We start from the raw sequence: 20,117 nt of genomic DNA, 5'->3' as shown, positions 1-20,117 counted from the left end.
AATTAACCACCCGCTGGCTAAAGGCAAATTTCCGCACATCTATTCTGCATCTGTCTTTTCTTAATTTGAATTTGTGCCCCCTTAGGTTCGTAGTCTGAACAAGTGGAAGGATCTCATCAGAATTCAGCGTGCTCAACCCATTCAAGGCCTTATACTCCTCAATCAGATCACCGTGCAGATGCCTAGTCTCCAGCCACTGCAATTTCCAGAACTTAAGCCTCTCTTGGTAAGAGGATCCCTTCATTCCCCTCACCAATCTTGTTGCCCTTCTCTGTACACGCTCAAGTAAATCTACATCCTTCCTAAAATGAGGCCTCCAGACCTGTACGCAGTACTCAAGGTGTGGCCTGACCATTGCCTTATACAGAGGGACAATCACCTCCTTCTCCAAAGGTCGCGGGTTCGATTCCCGCCTCGGGCTTGGATCAAAGTACTGCAAAAAACCTTGGGAGGTGTAATATGGCCACAGAAGCCGATGTGCCAACAACTACCAAATCAAAAAAAAAAAAAAAAAAAAAAAAAACACCTTCTCCCTGCTAGCAAAATTCCTATATATCATTGACAAAACCCCATAACCTGCCCTGGCAGTCTGTCTGCATTGCTCAGAAAACTTCATATCTGACTGCACAAATACTTCCAGGTCTTTTTCATTTTCTACCACCTTAAGTGTAGTACCACACAGTTGGTACATTTCTCTGGGGTTACTTCTACCCATATGCAGTACTTTGCATTTGTCAAGGTTAAACTTCAGTTGCCACTTCTTAGCCCATCTGCCCAAATTATCTAGATCCTGTTGCAGTAGCACACTGCCATTACTGTTATTAACAACCCTGCCAACCTTTGTATCATCTGCAAACTTCGACATTAAGCCTGATATACCTTAATCAATATCATTGATAAATATACAAAACAACAGTGGACTTAACACTGAACCCTGTGGGACTCCACTAATAACATTAGTCCACGAAGAGCAGCACCCATTGATTACCACCCTCTGTCTTCTCCCACTGTTGGTTTATCGTTATATTTTATTTTCGCTCTTGTCTTGCCATACTGCTGTCATTATTTTTAATTCCTATTCTAATTTATTTCTATGGTTATATATAAAATGATAAAAGATGCAATGAAATTACTGAAAGTCTTAGTAAACAGGAATGAGAAATTAAAATTTAAAAATTTTTTGTAAAAAATATATATTAGACTGGATTATGGATCCGGGTACTATGGTAAACGTAGAAAAAAACCGGCAACCATAATGAAAAATAGACAAAAAGGTAATTATCAGTGTATATGTGTATTTGTTTGGGGAGTTGAGTTATCAGGTGTAATAACCATGGAAGAATTGAGAGGAACCTGTATGCTTAAAAACAAATTACCTGAAATAAAATGCAGTTAATATAATTAATTTATACCGGGGTTCGAGCCCGTACCCTCCAAATACAGAGGATGCGGCAGGTCAGGGAATGACCACCGCATATTCCCAGCCCGCATAAAGGGTGAGGGTTAGCGTCAGGAAGGGCATTCGGCCGTAAAAATTGCGTGCCAAAACAATAAAAACGCTGACCCCATATAATAATGGGAAAAGGCGAGGATAAAAAAAAAAAAAAAAAAAAAAAAAATTATGTATGTAAAGCTGTGGGTCCTAGGACTTTAACTACTTCGACAGGGGAGTCGGCAGCAAAAATCATAGGAGCCATTGCAATAAGCCAGGTCTCTGTTACTGTTATGATGTACACATAAAAGGTATACATATACATTATAGCCGACCCGACAGAAGGGAGAATAAATAACTAAAAATATTAAAAAAATAAAAATAATAATAATAAGTTCATACCAATAGAATCCTGTGGAAAAAGAAGAATGAAATATAAAATCGAAAATCTAAGAGATGGGGGCAAAACAAGAAGATTTACTGTTTGTGTGGACCGGAAGATGTTGAAAGTCAATGGTGATTGAAAGAGAGAGAGCAGAGTGTTTATGTGCAGTGTATGTATGTCAGTTGGAGTAGCCCCATTGGGGGGCGGGGTGAAAGGTGTGAATTCGTAGACAGGAACTGTACCCATTTTAGATAATTTGTTTTTAATCATACATGTTCTCTCAATTCTTCCATGGTTATTACACCTGATAACTCAACTCCCCTACCAAATATACACATATACACTGATAATTACCTTTTTGTCTATATATATATATATATATATATATATATATATATATATATATATAATAGTGTACTTAATTCCCTGTCAACAAGACTGCAATAAGATATGGCACATCAGATACACCAAACACTAGAGCTTATTACCATAATGAAAGTTTAAAATTGTCATATTGTGCCACTGAGCTCATTACCCACGTTCACTATTCAAACCACCAATCTAAAATTTATTTGGCAATAGTTTTAACAAAACTAATCCAGTTACAATTTGACTACTATAGAATCACTTGCAATAGAATGGTTTAAACATAACACACATTATTTAATTCTTAATGCCAAACTACTCTCAGTTTTCCTACCAATTTGGAATTTAAGTAACATCGAACTTCTGTATCTGGATAAACTGCATTATGGGAACTGAAACACGTATAATTACCCTCTCTTCACTCTGGCCTCACTAACCAACTGATAATGTGATCATGAAAGCCTCCATCAGGCTCTTGGTTTCAGTACTTCAAATCATTATAGATGTACATTGAGAGGGTGCACCTTTCTCTGATTATTTTAAACAGTTTTTCCATTTTAATTTTTATCTAAATAATAAAGCAGTTGAGAGAAGTTCCAGGGATTTTTAGGTTTCTGTTTATTTAGTGTACATTTTCTTAATATCAGCCATATTTGACATTCCAAATCATGTCCATCTCTCTTACAGATTTTTTCTTTATTTCATTATAATTAGCTGCTCGTAGCCATGTTAACAGAATGTGTCTGGCTGCTGATGTTCCTTTAATAGAGAGTGGTACTGCAGGCTACCTTGGGCAAGTAACTGTCATACAGAAGGTAAGTTAGTTCTATAATATAATAAAATAAAATGTGTTTATTAGTAACAACAAGTTGTAATTGATTCTGAAGTTCAGTATTCTGGGATTTTATATGTTGTGGAAAATACAAAATGTATCATCAAAATTATTTGGCTTTTATATGTTGTGAAAAAAAAAAAACAAGCATCAAAAGAGACTGATATCCTCAGAGTTATAATATTGTGCTAATTTGTCTGTTGAAATACTGTGATCTTGTAAACTGTGTAGCTTTTTTGGCTCTATGCCGAGATGAAAAAAAAAATCTATTTAAGCTATCAACTTCCACAACAACAGATGTAATTTTTTCCAGCAATCAACCACTTTCTGTTTAAAAGAAAACTTTTGCTCATCTATTCTGCAAAGGTCCTTCTTCAACTTCAATTTATGGCCTCTCCTGTGTGTGATCTGAGCAAGAGGAAAAATCCCGTCAGCATTGAGCTTGTTCAAACCATCCACAGCCTTAAATACTTCGCAAGTGCCTAGTCCAGGTGCTGCAATTTGCAGAACTGAAGCTTTTTTTTGTTAAGACACCCGTTTGTTCCCTTCACCAATCTCATTACCCTTCTCTGTACTTCTTCCATTAGCTCTACATCGTTTATAAAACAAGGCCTCCAGACTATGCAGTACTCAAGATGTGGCCTGGCCATTACTTTAATCAACAGTATAATAACCTCCTTATCCTTACTAGCAAAAGGCCTATATACCACTGACAAAACACCATGAGCTGTCCTGGCAGCCTTTCTGCATTGCTGATAGAACTTCATATCTGACTGCACAATTACACCCAGGTCTTTTTCATTTTCTACCACCTTAAGTGTAGTACCACACAGTTGGTACGTTTCTCTGGGTTACTTCTACCCATATGTAGTACTTTGCATTTGTCAAAGTTAAACTTCAGGTGCCAATTCTCAGCTGCCATTACTGTCATTAACAACCCTGCCAACCTTTGTATCATATGCAAACTTCAACACTAAGCCTAATATACCTTCATCAATATCATTGATAAATATACAAAACAACATAGGACCCAACACTGAACCCTGTGGGACTCCACTAATAATATTAGTCAATGAAGAGCAGCACCCATTAATTACCACCCTCTGTCTTCTCCCACTCAACAATCCTTTTATCCATTGTAGCAACTTACCCTTAATACCATTCTGCTCCAGTTTATACAATAGTCTTCCATGCACAACAGTATCAAAAGCTTTCCTGAAATCTAAATATATGATATCAAAATTATTTTTTACATCTAGTTCCTTTGTAACCACATCATAATATCCTATCAAATTTGTCAGACCAGACTTTCCCTTAACAAACCCATGCTGTGTCTGAATTATTGCCGCAGTCTTGTCTAGATGATCCTGCAATGCATCTTTAACCAGTGACTCCATTATTTTACCCGGAACAGAAGTTAAACTAACTGGTCTGTAATTACTCGTGTCACCCTTCGATCCCCCTTTGTGAATAGGGGATACATTTGCACATCTCCAGTCCGTGGGGGACCCCCCCCCCCCCCGAGTCCAAGGATGCTCTCATAATTATTGCTAAGGGTTTGCTTAATTTCTTTGCCGCCTCTGATATAACTGGATAGATCCCATCCACCCAGGTGCCTTTCTTAGGTTTAACTTCAACAATTTCTCCTCCACTTTACTCTCAGTTATTACAAAATCATTAAGCACCCTGCTACAATTTGATAACCTTCTGCCATTTTCAAACCTTAATAACTCCTCATGTGTGAATGTAGATGCAAAATACTCATTCAGTTTGTTTGCTATCTGAGTAGGATCATCAACAGTCGAACCATTGATATCAAGTGGACCAATCAGATTCATCCCCTTCCTTTTAGAATTTATAAAAGTAAAGAAATCCTTGCTGTTTTTCTTAGCATCCTTTGCCAAAGATTTCTCGTAATCTGCCTTCGCCTGCCTAACCTCCTTTGTGACCTGATTACAAACTAGCTTATATCAGTCATAGGCTTCTGAGTCGCTTGATAATTTATATGCATCCCATGCATTTTTCTTCTCTGTCACGAGTGTCATTAGTTCATTTGATAACCATTTAGGCCTAAACCTTGAACAATATTTCTTAATAGGTATGAAACTTTTAGTAGCATCCACGATTAATTCCTTGAATGCTTCCCACTTAGAATTTACTGTTGTAGTAGTGGGATGTGATGCAAGAAAGCAAGTGTATGAGCTTATGCAGCATCAGCCAAAAAAAAAAAAAAAAAAGACCCCACACCATTCCCTCCAAATGCCTGTCCAGTTCCTCCTTAAATTTATTCAACCTATCAACTTCCACAACGACAGATGGAAGTTTGTTCGAACAATTAACCACCCGCTGGCTAAAGGCAAATTTCCGCATATCTATTCTACATCTGTCTTTTCTTAAATTCAATTTATGCCCCCTTAGGTTCATAATCTGAACAAGTGGAAGGATCCCATCAGAATTCAGCGTGCTCAACCCATTCAAGGCCTTATACACCTCAATCAGATCACGACGCAGGTGCCTAGTCTCCAGCCACTGCAATTTGCAGAACTTAAGCCTCTCTTGGTAAGAGGATCCCTTCATTCCCCTCACCAATCTTATTGCCCTTCTCTGTACATGCTCAAGTAAATCTACATCCTTCCTAAAATGAGCCTCCAGACCTGTACGCAGTACTGAAGGCGTGGCCTGACCATTGCCTTATACAGAGGGACAATCACCTCCTTCTCCCTGCTAGCAAAATTTCTATATATCATTGACAAAACCCCATGACCTGCCCTGGCAGCCTGTCTGCATTGCTCAGAAAACTTCATATCTGACTGCACAATTACTCCCAGGTCTTTTTCATTGTCTACCACCTTAAGTTTAGTACCACACAGTTGTTACGTTTCTCTGGGGTTACTTCTACCCATATGCAGTACAGTCTGTCCTCGTATAGCACGATAGTTGTGTTCCTGAAAACCCTCGTGCAATGCAAAACCGTGCAATATAAACAACAGGCCCTATGGGAAAAGTAGGGTTAGGTGCCGGCCACCCAATATTGAACACACATTTGTTACCAAAACATTACCAAACACAATAAATAATCGTAATAAAATACTTACGTATTTTATTATGATTAAAATACTTAATAAAAAATATTATAATTTTTTATAATATTTTTTATTATTATTTTATTATAATATAATATAAAATACGTAAGTATTTTTTACGAATAAAATACTTATGTATTTTATTACGACTATTACGTAATAAAATATTGCTAATGCTTTTGCTTCTTTCGTAAGCAAACTTGATTTTTGTTTGATTTTCTATCCAAACAGATGACAGCCGTTCCATATCTTCCAATTCTTTGTGTCTTAATCTAATGGATTTTAATTACACTGAGTTGTTCTGTTCCTGCTATGAAATTTTTTATTTTCTCTGCATTCTTTGTAATTCTCGGCGTTGCCTCATTTAGGTCTGAAAGCACGTGCAATATCACATGGTCTTTCATTTCGCTCAAAGCGTTTCACAATTTAATATTTTTTCTCTATCGACAGAGGCGGACTGGCCATAAGCCTGACCGGGGAAACCCCGGTGGGCCGGAGGCTGGTGTGATTTTGGCCATAAACGCTAGTACGAGGCCACTATAAATTTTCCTGGGTAAGAATTAGATCTAGTCCGCCTCTGTTTATCTATATTGCTTTTCTTTTTCTCTCTGAATCTGCAGTGTCTTCACCAGGACGCTTCCTTTTCACACCTTTTAAGTATTTTACTCATTTTTAGGGAATAAAGCACAATTACAAAATGAGGAAGGCACGCTTGAAACACATAAACAAAGCTGTACATGTGTAGCAACTGAATAAACAACACCGTAAAGGCAGAGATACACTATTAACACCTCACATTTTACTAAAACACATTTCTAGGGGTGACTACCATAAAGCAATCAAAACAATTTCCAGTTGCGTTTCGGCTAGTGGAATCTGTTATAAACTGGTAGTAAACTCGATCTAATGGCATTTGCGATTATACCGATAGCTGGAATTGTGTTGGTTTTTACGTTATTATGGTGAAATGTGTTTCCCCTTCACTGATATAAAAAACAAATACATTTTCAGAATCTTCTTAATTCTATCGTGTTGCGTTCGGTTGGGGTGACTGTGCGTTCGACTGCCATTTCTTGTAAACACGAAGGCGAATATCGTGCATAAGCGAATTCGGTTCGTGTTATATAAGATATCGTTCCCCTATTTATAAATCGTGTATGATCGAATTCGTGTAATATAAACACGTGTTATACGAGGACCGACTGTACTCTTTGCATTTGTCAAGGTTAAACTTCAGTTGCCACTTCTTAGGCCATCTGCCCAAATTATCTAGATCCTGTTGCAGTAGCACATTGCCATTACTGTCATTAACAACCCTGCCAACCTTTGTATCATCTGCAAACTTCGACATTAAGCCTGATATACCTTCATCAATATCATTGATAAATATACAAAATAACAGTGGACCTAACACCGAACCATGTGGGACTCCACTAATAACATTAGTCCACGAAGAGCAGCACCCATTGATTACCACCCTCTGTCTTCTCCCACTTAACCATCCTTTTATCCATTGTAGCAACTTACCCTTAATACCATTCTGCTCCAGTTTGTACAATAGTCTTCCATGCACAACAGTGTCAAAAGCTTTCCTGAAATCCAAATATATGATGTCAGAATTATTTTTTGAATCCAGTTCCTTTGTAACCACATCATAATATCCTATGAAATTTGTTAGACAAGACCTTACCTTAACGAACCCATGCTGTTTCTAAATTATTGCTGCAGTCTTGTCTAGATGATCCTGCAATGCATCTTTAACCAGTGACTCCATTATTTTACCCAGAACAGAAGTTAAACTAACTGGTCTGTAAACATTTGCACATCTCCAGTCCATGGGAACCTCCTCTGAATCCAAGTCTCTGTTGGTAACATCGTCAGTTTATCCCAGTGTACAGAATTTAAAAACTGTGTGAGACTACTACTCACCTTTACGGAAGCAAAAAACGTTTCCTTTACCCCTGATGGTAATTGTATCTTTAAGTAAATCCCACATCAGTTCACTGTGATCACTGTCACTTAGTGGATCCTTTATCTGCAAATTCTTAATACACAAATGATCACTGCTGATAACCAGATCAAGAGTATTACCCTCTCTGGTTGCCTCTCGGACATGCTTCTGCAGAAAACAATCATCCAATAAATCCACAAAAGTCTTACTAGTGTGTGAGTGACCAAACCACAAGTTCCGGTCAATATCTGGGAAGTTAAAATCCCCCATTATAAGACATTCTGATTTACTGGCCCACTCTATTTCTCTGTACAATTGTTCATTGTGCTCATTCAAGTCATTAGGCCTATAACACACTCCTACTCTTATTTTTGCTTTCGCAGTGCTTATGTCACTCCAAACTGACTCAGCAGTGCACTGTTCATCTATATCAACTGGATGCATTTCTTTTGATTTTATGTTTTTCTTAATTAACAACATAACACCTCCTCCCTTCCTATCCTGTCTGTCCTTTCTGTACACATTGTACTCCCCAAATTCCAGTTCTGCATACCTTATATCCGTGTGACACCACTTCTCTGCTATCCCAACAGTATCCACCTTTGATTTCTTGACCAACACTTCAAATTCATCAAATTTATTTGCTATACTTCTAGGGTTGGTATACATGCAAGTATACGTGTACCTATCCTTATTATTAGTTACCCTAACACATCCCATATACCCGCCTGTTTCATGATGACTGCCATCAGTCCCTGAAACCCCCAGCACCCCTCGCTCCAGGTCGCTACTTATTCTAATAGAAGTTGTGCAAGAATCAGCTTCACCTCTGCCTGCGGCTAGTTTTAACCTTTTAGTCTGTGAATCCCCTCCCCACAAGCTAGCAGTTTTCTGGCCCACCTAACACTGCCTTGATTGCGTCAGCAAATATTCTTGCACCCTTTCTATTTAAGTGTTGTTGAAGCAGTCTCTCCTGCTGTTGAAGCAGTCTCTTCTGGCCGACCGGGCTATCCAGGTGGGTCAAGTGCCTGCCTGGCAACCAAAGGTCGTGGGTTCGATTCCCGCCTCAGGCTTGGATCAGAGTACTGCAAAAAAACCTTGGGAGGTGCATTATGGCCACAGAAGCCTATGTGCCAACAACTAACAAAAAAAAAAAAAAGTCTCTCCTTCTCCTGTTAACAAGCACAGACCACGCTGAAAAAAATTCTACTCCTCGAGCCTTGCACATTCCCTCCAGGGCCGAATTGATTGACAAGGCTCTCATCATGTATTCCCTCCTATCATGTCTGGGCAGAATTGCAGACACTTTCAAATTTAACCCTGACTCATGACTTTTTTTGCAACATTGACCTGTACTTGTTAAGTAAATCTGCAGATCTCCTACTCTTAATGTCATTGGTGCCAACGTGTATAACAATATCACCTTTTGTGCCCCTAAAAGATTATATATGCTTTACGTCATCAACTTTTGCCCCTGGCAGACATACCCTGGTCCTGTTCCATCTATCCTTTTTACACAATATATTCCCCATCTCCCTGACAATAGAGTCACCAACAATAACTAGTTCCTTTGGGACCAGCGCATTCTGCTTTGGAGAATGCTGCTGTGTTGCCTGATGCCCAGGAGTGAGCTCTGGTGTTGAGTTGGGCAGCTGAGAGTTTGAGGGCCCTCTCATATTAATTTCTTTGAGGGCATCTACCCTACATCTCAAGCTCTCATAGACGCCCAGTAGAACGCTGATTTGATGCCTAATTTCTAGACACACACACTCTCTGCACCTGGCACACACAAAGACATCCTTCTTGGCTAGATCATGTCCTGTTCCAAAGAGTTCGGCAAACATTTCACAAGTTGCACATTTTTTTAGGCAGTGATGCATTGGAGAATTGCCCCCCTCAGTTTTCCCGAGTTACAGCACTCCTGCCACTTTGTGCCCGTTGCTTTGCTGCTCTAGTCTGTGGCATGATATTCAAATTAATAAGATCAATAAATTTAATTAATTGTCAATACTACGCTATCTAATAGAATCCTAAATGCAGTGATGCATATTACGCTATATAATTATACGTTACAGCTGCCTAGTTACCACAATTAAAAATTTGAATTCCCTACTATTCTATACAAAAACAATAGCTGCAAGATTCGAATGAAATAACGGTTTTACGTATATTAAGTAGTAATCTACAAAACTCTTTATCTAAAATAAAAATAACCAGCGTAACAATAACTATAAGATTATAGTAACTATAAAGTACAATATAAAATTACAATTAGGTAAATAAAAAGGCAAACACTTATCGCTTTTTCGGAGCCTGTAATTCACAGCTGTAATTTTTAAAGAGAGTCAGCGCCCTCTCTAAGTTAAACTAACAAGTCTGTAATTACTTGTATCATCTTTGATCCCCCCTTTATGAACTGGGGATACGTTTGCACATCAGTCTGCAGCAACCTTCCCTGAATCCCAGATTGTTTCCATAATTATGTCTTAAGGGTTTGTTTATTTCCTTTACTGACTCCCTTAATATTATTGGATAGATCTACCCCAGGAGCCTTTCATATGTTTTACTGCAACAATTTTTCTTCCAATTTCCTCTCAGTTATTACAAAATCATTCAGCTCTCTGTTAGAGTTTGATAAACTTCTGGCATTCCCCTTCCTTAAAGCATTCCTTTTGTGTGCATGTAGATGAAAAATACTCATTCAGTTTGTTAGCAACTTGAGTAGGATAATCAAAGTTGAACCATCAATATCAAGTGGGCCAATTTGACTCATCCCCTTCCTACTAGTGTTTGCATAAGTGAAGAAGTATTTGTCGTTTTTCTTTGCATTCTTTGCCGAATATTTCTTATAAATTGCTTTTGCTTGCCTGACCTCCTTTGTGACTTGATTACAGACTAGTTTTGTCTACTGTAGGCTTTTGTGTCACCTGATAAAATATATGCATCCCATGCATTTTTCTTCTCTGCCATGAGTCTCATTAGTTTATCTGTTTGATGATGGTACCATTAACCAATTTTTACGAAAGCAAAGAACCTTCCCTTTACCCTTGATGGTTGTTTCATCTTTAAGAAAATCTCAAATTGTCCCCACCTAGTGGTTCCTTTATCTGCAGATTTTTGATGCAATGCCAATAATCAGATCAAGAGTATCACTCCATTGCCCCTCTCGAACATGCTGTAGAAAACAGTCATCCAATAAATCCACAAAAGTCTTGCTAGTATGTGAGAGACCAATCCACAAGTTCCAATCAGTATATGGAAAGTTAAACTCCCATTATAAGATATTCTGTTTTTCTAGCATTTCTAGCCCAATATTTCTCTGTACAGTTGTTTGTTGTACTCATCAGGGTCATTAGGCCTATAGCACACTCCTCTCTTACTTTTGCCTTCCCAGTGCTTGTGTCACACCAACCTGACTGAACATTGCACTGGCCACCCCACCCATGTGAACTGGATGCACTGCCTTAGATTTTTTTCCTCAACTAAGGGCATAATCCCTCCCCACCTCCTATGCTGTCTGTCCTTTCTGTCGCTAGGTGTCGTCCAGTGTGGCTCATGTGTAGTGAATGTGCTCCTGCTTTTTGAGATATTTAATGTGTTCATTGACAACCCCCCTATGTATAAATATGTGTTCTTAGAAGTTAAAGTTGTGGTGAGTTCATAGGTGATTTTTTGGTTGTTGGGACCGTGGGGTTGTGGAATTATTTGCATGAGATTATATTACAAACTGAGTAATTGATTTCATAGTCGTACATTGCATAGTGCATAGTGATTTTTGGTTGTTGGGACCGTGAGGTTGTGGAATTATTTGCATGAGATTATATTACAAACTGAGTAATTGATTTCATAGTCATGCATTGCATTGCATAGTGCTTATACTTAAAACTCTGAAATCTCCCATAGAGATACCATTATCCCATAGACTTTGTATGGATGATAATGGCGACTTGAAATATTCCATTTTTGAATTTTGTCATGGAGACGGAAAACATTTACTAGCGCCATCGCAGTATTTTGACTTAATATCATATGTTCATTAGTCTTCACTCATCTTAGCACTGTATTGCTAGTTTTCTTTTCGTCCAGCTGCTGTGCAGAAGCTACCTGCCACCGAATTCACCTACAAAGCAAAATAAACTTATTTCGCTTTCAGGGAAGATTATTTTAATTAATATATCTTGTGCGTGTTTTTTTTTTTTTTTTTTTCAATCCCATGGATGAAAACATACCTAGCTCTCAGAACTCGGAGTTGTGACTATGGACTCAGATGCGAGTGCTAAATCTGCACCAGAACTCCTGTCTAAGTGTGCCAGGAAAAAACGTACCACGATTATGTCTGATTCAGACAACGAATTCCCAGTTAAATCAACTTCTCAGCGCTTTTTAAAGCAAGCTGGAAAAGAGGGCCCAAAACGGACTGACTTAGATGCTGGGGAGCAGATAGCTAAGACAGCAAATGTAAAAACTGTTGGTAAAAAAGGAGAAAAGGAATTGCTAACATCTAGCTTCGCCAAAACTAAGACAGTGATCAAAAAATGTGTTCAGATCTCCAATACTGATGAAAAGAAAAACTCTCTTACTTCGGATTTCAGTGAAGTAAAGGCATGTAAGAATCATGATGCACAGGATACCTTAAACTTAAGTTCTCTGAGTAATCAAGAAATTGTACATGAATACTCTGAAGTAGATAAAAATCCTGAAAAGGAACAAGCTTTGCCCAAGTCTGACTTGACACAAAACACTTCTTTTGTGGAAGGATTTGATTTTTCTGAACCTCTTGACCCAACAAGGATATATAATACAATTACAAAAATTAAAAGATCTCTAGGGGAATACTTAGCATCCGAATCGAGTAAGGTAACAAAGGTTGCCTCTAATTGTATCCAGGGTTTATGGTCAGATTTTGAGGCTGTAACTACTGCACTAATAATTGAGAATGAGCGTTTAAAAGTCAAGGCAGGGGAATTGCAAATAAGAGCAAACCTTTTTGAAAGCCTTTTTAAAGAAGATCCTAAACTTACGTCTTATGCGGACGTTGTTAGAGAAGACACTGGAACTTGGGCACAATGTCCGGCTGATCGGACTATCCCCTCAGGAGTTATTACTAAAGAACACAAAAGTGTATCTGAATCCAGAACTACAGAATATGATAAACCCAGGAACAAAAGTGCGGTTAGTAGTGATCCTAACAATATAATAATATTAAAGCCTTCACCTGACAGTTCAATATCCAGTGGTCAGGACATAAAAAACAAGGTCACCGACACAATAAGAAAAGAGCACAGAAATATCAAGATTAAAAACATTAGATTGTTAAGAAACAATGGTGTTCTAGTCGAAACGACGAACTATACAGATGCAAAAACCATTTGCAATTCCACAACGCTGACTGGTATTGGTCTGGCTATGGATAAACCCCGTTTGCAGCGTCCCACTCTAATATACAATATCCCCAAGGATTATTCCAAAGAGGACATTGTAGAGGATCTCTACATTAAAAACTTGAAAGACTTTGGCTGTAGCTTGGAAGAGGTGAGGCAAGGAACCACTTTCAGGTTCAGTTCTGGTGCAGGGAATCGTGTTACTAACTGGGTCATTGGATTAGCTCCAAAAATATACAAATATATAATGCAAAATGATCGTATTTTTCTGGGGTTCTCCTCACACAGGTTTCGGCATTTTACAGCTGTTTCTAAATGTTTTCGCTGTCTGGGGTATGGACATTCAGCGCAAAACTGTTTGCACAAAACAGTCTCGTGCGGCCATTGTGCCAATGGAGGCCACGTCTTCTCGGAATGCACGCACAAAGAGGAGCCACCAAAATGTGTCAACTGTAAGAGGAGAAATCGAGATTTTCAACATTCTGTTCGTGATAGCTGCTGTCCCGAATACATAAGAGCGGTGGAATTGACAGAAAAGAGAACACAATATGAATAACACGGCTAATCCAAATCCTCTTTTGAGTGTAAATTATTCTTACCAGGGCATTTAAATCCTGCAAATTAACGGCCAAAGAGCTAGAGCAACTATGGACGAGATAAAGGTGGCGGCATTTGAGAATAAAATGGATATTATTTGTATTCAGGAACCTTATTGCTCTGCACAAATTGGTGGTAGAGCATTTAAGCTAATGGGCTTCCCAACTTCTGCAAGAATTGTGCACTCGCTTGACAGTTCGCCCAAGACAGCTATCGTCATTCTGAATAACGATTTAGTGGTCGCCTCTATTTCTGGTGAGTGTTCTCAGAACACAGTCTGTGTGCTTGTCTCCTCGAAATTTATAAATTTCTATATCGTTTCTCTCTATTGCCCGCCGTCAGAAGACTTCCAATTGGCTCTGCACAGTATAGATAGATTATGTACAAAGTTTGCCTCGAAAAACTTGATAATTTCTGGTGATGTAAATGCAAAATCCAATATGTGGCATAGCGGGTTTAATGACCCTCGTGGTTCGGCCCTGGAAGATGTTATTCTTGCTCATGGACTTACTGTTCAGAATTTGCCTAATAAACCCTACACTTTTTCGACCGTCAACGGTGAAAGCAACATTGATATTACTCTGACCTCTGTCAAAATTGATTGTTGTATCTCTCATTGGGATGTTGTCCCAGAGTTAATCTACAGTGACCACCGTGCCATAGTTTATGGTCTTCTTCCTGGGCAGCGAGTTGATGACCTTCAACTTACTGATCTTAGGAGATTTTCCATTAAGACTATTAAATGGAACAAATTTAAAGATTTCCTCTCTGCTGTCTTTACGACTGAAATGATCGAATCCCTTAATATATTAATGGCTGAGGAGATTGTTGAGTTTGTTCAAACCCAGCTGTATCTGGCCACGGATTACGCAGCTAAGAAAAAACACAACAAGACAACTCCTGTCCCTTGGTGGAACTCAGATCTTGCAAATTTAAGATCGCAAGTTCAGAACGCAAGGAAGGAATATCAAAATCACAGACATCTGTCTCGACAGGATGTTCAAGCATACAAGGATTCTTATGGAGATCTTCAAAGGAGATACCACAAAGAAATAGCTAATGCTAAAATAGATTGTTGGCAAGGATTTGTCAAACAGGTTGGAAATTCAGAACCGTGGGGATTAGTTTACAAAATCTCCAGAAACAAATTATTCTGTGGAGAAGTGTACAATACAGTAAGAATAAACGGAGCAGAATCTGAGGACTGGAGCTCCACGGTACATGCTATAGTGTCAAGTCTGTTCCCTAAAGATATTCCAGAGTTGGATACATTGGAGCAAGGCAAGATACGTCTTGAAAACAGTATGCACACGGGTTCAACTGATATTGAGTGTTTCAATCTGTTGGAGTTGGGTTCTGCCATAGCTGGACTAAACAGCAAAAAATGCCCCGGAATTGACCTTGTGGAGAATCTTGTTATCGTCAAGTTTTTCAACTTTTACCCACAAGTACTGCTAAATCTCTTGAACAAATGCCTCCTGGAAGGATACTTTCCAAATCAGTGGAAATTGGCATTGCTCAAGATTCTTCACAAGACAGGGAAAAATATATCCGATCCCCGTGCTTACAGACCAATTTCCTTACTTGCTAATCTGGGAAAGTTATATGAACGTCTTCTGGCTCCCAGAATACTAAAGAAATTTGAGGAAAACCAACTATGCTCAAACTGTCAGTTTGGCTTCAAAAAAGGGAGGTCCACCGACGATGCTATTCTTACGGTGATGAACTTTATCCAGAATTCATCTTCTAAATATGTTTTGGCAATTTTTGTGGACTTTGAGGGTGCTTTCGACTCCCTCTGGTGGGAGAGTGCCCTCAGGTCTTTAAGGCTGGCTAAATGTGATAATTATGTGTACAGGGTACTGAGATCATACTTTAATGAGAGATACATCATGGTCAAGGCAAAGCATCTGTCTTACAAGGCCCAGGTTTCGAGAGGATGCCCCCAGGGGTCGGTGTTGGGGCCTCTACTCTGGAATGCCGTACTAGATCAGTGGCTCACGAAATCACACGAGGATTCTCTAAAGGTGGCCTACGCCGATGATCTCGTGATTGCCATAGAAGGAAGGTCACGTAAGGTATTAGAGGACAAAATTCAACCCATCTTAGATGATTTGGTGGCATGGGCTGACATCAACAAGCTCAAGATATCTCCAAGTAAAACGAATTTCATGACATTTAAAAACCACTTTAATTACGGAAGACCACCAAGAATTCGACTGAATGGTTTACAGATACCTTATGTTCCTCAAAACAAATATCTCGGCATAATTCTTGATGATAAATTAACCTTTCTCCCTCATGTCGCCAAACTGAAGGAAAAAATTAGAAATTTTACTGCTTCGGTCATAAGAATCTCCAAAAGAGACTGGGGTTTGAATAAAAAGACCTTGAAACTATATTATAAAGCAATATTTCTCCCTATAGTTTTGTATGGAGCAGGTATTTGGCACCAGAACGTCGTTAAGGTGAAAATTAAAAACAAGTTACTATCAATTCAAAGGACAATGCTTCTGGCACTAAACAATGCCCCTCGTACAGTATCAAACAATGCCCTCCAAATTCTTGGAGGAGAACTGCCTTTAGATTTATTTATCTTATACCGTGGCATGATTTATAAACATAAGAAAGGACTGCAGGTATCTATTATGGGAATTACAACCGACCCAGTTAGTAACTTAAAGACAGAACGGAAAAGATTATGGAGTGAAATGATTAGTATTTAGCAAAGTAGATGGAATGAGTCTGTGCACGGCGAAGTCACAAAGAAGTATATTGAAAATGTTGAGTTTGCTTCTACTCAACCTTCTGTTTCGTGGTTTGCACCAAGCATGTTTACGACGTATTTATTAACAGGCCATGGATCTCTGAGGGCCAAACTTTTCGACAGAGGTTTGGAGCCGGATCCTTTTTGCACCTGTGGTCAAATGGAGGACTGGATCCATGTTTTACTGTTTTGTCCGCAATATACAGACCATCGAGTATTGCTACTTAATCAGGTTCCAGGTCTAGCTGAGGACAACGTGAAAATACTAGTTGAGAACAAAACAAACTTTGAGACTTTCCAGACCTTTGCAGAATCTTAGTTGAAGAAAAGACTTCAACTAAGAACTCAAATCCAAAATCGAGTATAAATCTGACAGCTGAGCAGTTAATATAAATGTTGGTATCTCATTAAATATAAATAGGATGACTTGTCAGATATGTAAATTGAATTGTATTATCAGGATTTAGAGTCAAAATTTTATTATCTTTTGTACATATGTAAATATTTACTTCGTTTTTTTTTTTTTTTTTGCTGGTTTCCAGGTTTGGGCAACCTGGGGATGGGATTGCTGGCACCCACCGGTATTGCACTATCTCCGGTGGGTGTGGGATTTGTGCCCATGGCACTAAAGGTAATAGTAGACCCAGGCTTGGCTGCTTGTGCCTGGGGGCAGGCAGCGGCTGCCTGGGTGTTGGCTGCTCCCTGGTGGCAAGGTGGACATACACAAGCGATAAAAAGCTTGCTGAGTTTCTGCACCACCACAGACGTGCAAGGTGGAGATGGGCTAAGGCCTAGGAGCCACCCTTGATACAGGTAAATCACACACACACACATGTTCATATATAATATAGTATATATATAGGTATAATGATAATGCTAATGTATATAAAATTGTATATATATATTCTCTGTAAGTTCTTGTATATAAAATGTGAAGAATTGTGTGTACAAATAAATGGAAAAAAAAAAATGTCCTTTCTGATTTATAACAACTAAAAATAAATATATTCTGTTTATACTCCAGCTCAATCACCATAAGTCAAAGTTCACAACTAATCATTCTGACAACAATACAATCAGATTGGAGATACTGTTTGTCTCCAGAGTTATCAGGTTGTTTTGCTGCTAGCTCCTGTATTGTTGATCATATCTTCAGTTTATTGTGATTAAATGTGTTCTAATTTTGAGTAATTTGACTGTGGAAGAATTTCCTTAGGTGTTATTAATAGTTTCAGGGTGAAATATTACTTAGCTTTTGTGACACAAATACAGCTATCTGGTTAAGTGAGTGTGGTTTACCACATTGGCAGAGCTAACATGGCTGCCATGTGATAACGATCGTCATGGGTGGATCCATAGTTTTGGTGGGAAACATAAATCAGGTTTCTTATTTTTTTTTATTTTTTTTTTTCTAATAGATCAAGAAAGTTATTGTAAGTACAAATAATATTGTTGCTTTTGAACCTAAAAGGAACAGTTCAAGAATACAGGATTTAGAAGTTGGAATTATTGAAATACTGTAGTTGTTTTTACTAATATATTTGGAAGTTGCTTATTTAATACTACTAATATTAATCTATTTGTGAGTTTTTGATATTAAAGAATTATGGAAGATAGAAATCCTAATGGTAAACGATCTTTAGACAGATCCAGCAGGGAGGGAGAGGATACTTCATCCCTACTCCCACCCAAAATTCCTCAATCTCATGGCGATATACGAAGGTTATGTGAGTTTCTATATTCTAAAAGTATTGATCATGAGCAGTTAAGACCCGTGGCTCAGTTAGTACGAGAGCAAAGCACAGGTGGTGAGTTAATTGAAGTGGAGGGGATTGGATCTATTCCCACCCCTTTTTGAATACTGATTCAAGTACAATGACTGATGAATGTGAAAATTATGCAAGTACAATAACTGATGAGTGTGATAATATTCAAGATGCGTCCTCTGTATATGCGGTCATTTCTAAAATGCGAAAAGATATCACAAGTTTTCTTTTCGGAGAGGCTAATAAGGTGACTAAAAAAAATGGGGATATCATTATGGACAAATGGTGTAATTTGGAGACTGTAACAACTGCATTATTGATAGAAAATGAGAGATTAAAAGCCATTAATGAGGAAATTGATAAAAGAGCCCAATTGCTACAAACAGTGTTACAAACTTTATTTGTGGTCTCTGGTAAACATATTGAACAGGATGAAGGGAAGAACATACCAAAGTTTCTGACAACAAGAGCCTGTGCGTACCTATACTGATACTGTGAGGGGTACTATTGAGAAGGGTGTTTCTTCTAGTGATGTTATTAAATCATCTAATAATGTTCTAATAATTAGAACTTCAGATACTAGTGACTTGAAAACAAGTTCTGATGTGAAAAATGTAGTTACTACAACTCTTAAAAATGATTTGAAGAATGTAAAAGTGAAATCTTTGCGACTTGTTCGCAATCGAGGAGTGGTTGTGGAAACAGCTACGAAATCAGATTTGGACTGCTTAACTTCTACGGCGGCGTTTTCCGAAGCTGGAGTGATCACTGGCATTCCTTGTAAAGGTAATCCATCAGTCATAATTTATGATGTCCCACGGGATTTTTCAAAGGACGATATTGTGGATAATCTCTATAACAAGAACTTGATAGACTACGGTTTCACATTGGAAGAAGTGAAGCAACAAACAGTTTTCCGTTTTACTACTCAGGCCAGGTCGTCATCACTAATTCATTGGGTTGTTAGCTTCTTACCTAAAATTTATAAATATGTGTCCTCCCTGGACAGGTTGTTTTTGACTTGGAGTTCTCATAAGCACTGTCCTTATACGATAGTCACTAAATGTTTTCTGTCTTGGGTATGGACATGCTACCCAATATTGTTCGCATGAGTCCCCGTCTTGTGGATATTGTGCTCGAAGTGGGCACGTATTTAATGAGTGCCCATTTAAGGAAGAGCCACCTAGTTGTATCAACTGTTAAGAGACGTAGGAAGTAATATCAGCACTCGGTTAGGGATGGCACATGTCCCGAGTACTTGCAGCATACAGACGGCACAATTAAGGACCGCCAATGAATAATAGTTATAATACAAGTTTTATTTCCGGAGCTGTTATTGGAGATAATGATGTTCTTGCTGATTCTCCTGCGTCTTTGCTTGCTGGTATTAGGATTATGCAGATTAACGGTCAGCGTTCTAGAGCAGTATCGGACGAAATTCGAGTGTCTGCTGAGCAAAATGCTATTGATATTATTGCAATTCAAGAGCCTTATACTGTTAAAGTGCAACCTGGATATACTCCAAAGGTAACGGGATTTCCATTCACTGCCTGTATA

At 38.5% G+C, this 20,117-nt stretch overlaps 1 protein-coding gene across 1 annotated transcript in view; it reads left to right on the top strand.

The window, feature by feature from the left end:
- The window catches only part of Uba2 (Ubiquitin-like activating enzyme 2), a 368,774-nt gene that overhangs the window by 81,061 nt on the left and 267,596 nt on the right, over positions 1-20,117 (top strand). The window contains exon 5 of the mRNA XM_090382009.1: positions 2,898-2,998. Coding sequence (XP_090238135.1) covers positions 2,898-2,998 — 101 coding nt within the window. The remainder of the gene's footprint in view (positions 1-2,897; positions 2,999-20,117) is intronic.

The sequence above is a fragment of the Mastigoproctus giganteus genome, chromosome 9 (genome assembly GCF_048544385.1).
Source record: "Mastigoproctus giganteus isolate SK-2022 chromosome 9, ASM4854438v1, whole genome shotgun sequence".
In the NCBI taxonomy this organism is placed as follows: Eukaryota; Metazoa; Arthropoda; class Arachnida; order Uropygi; family Thelyphonidae; genus Mastigoproctus; species Mastigoproctus giganteus.
This window is presented reverse-complemented; position numbering and strand designations above follow the sequence as displayed.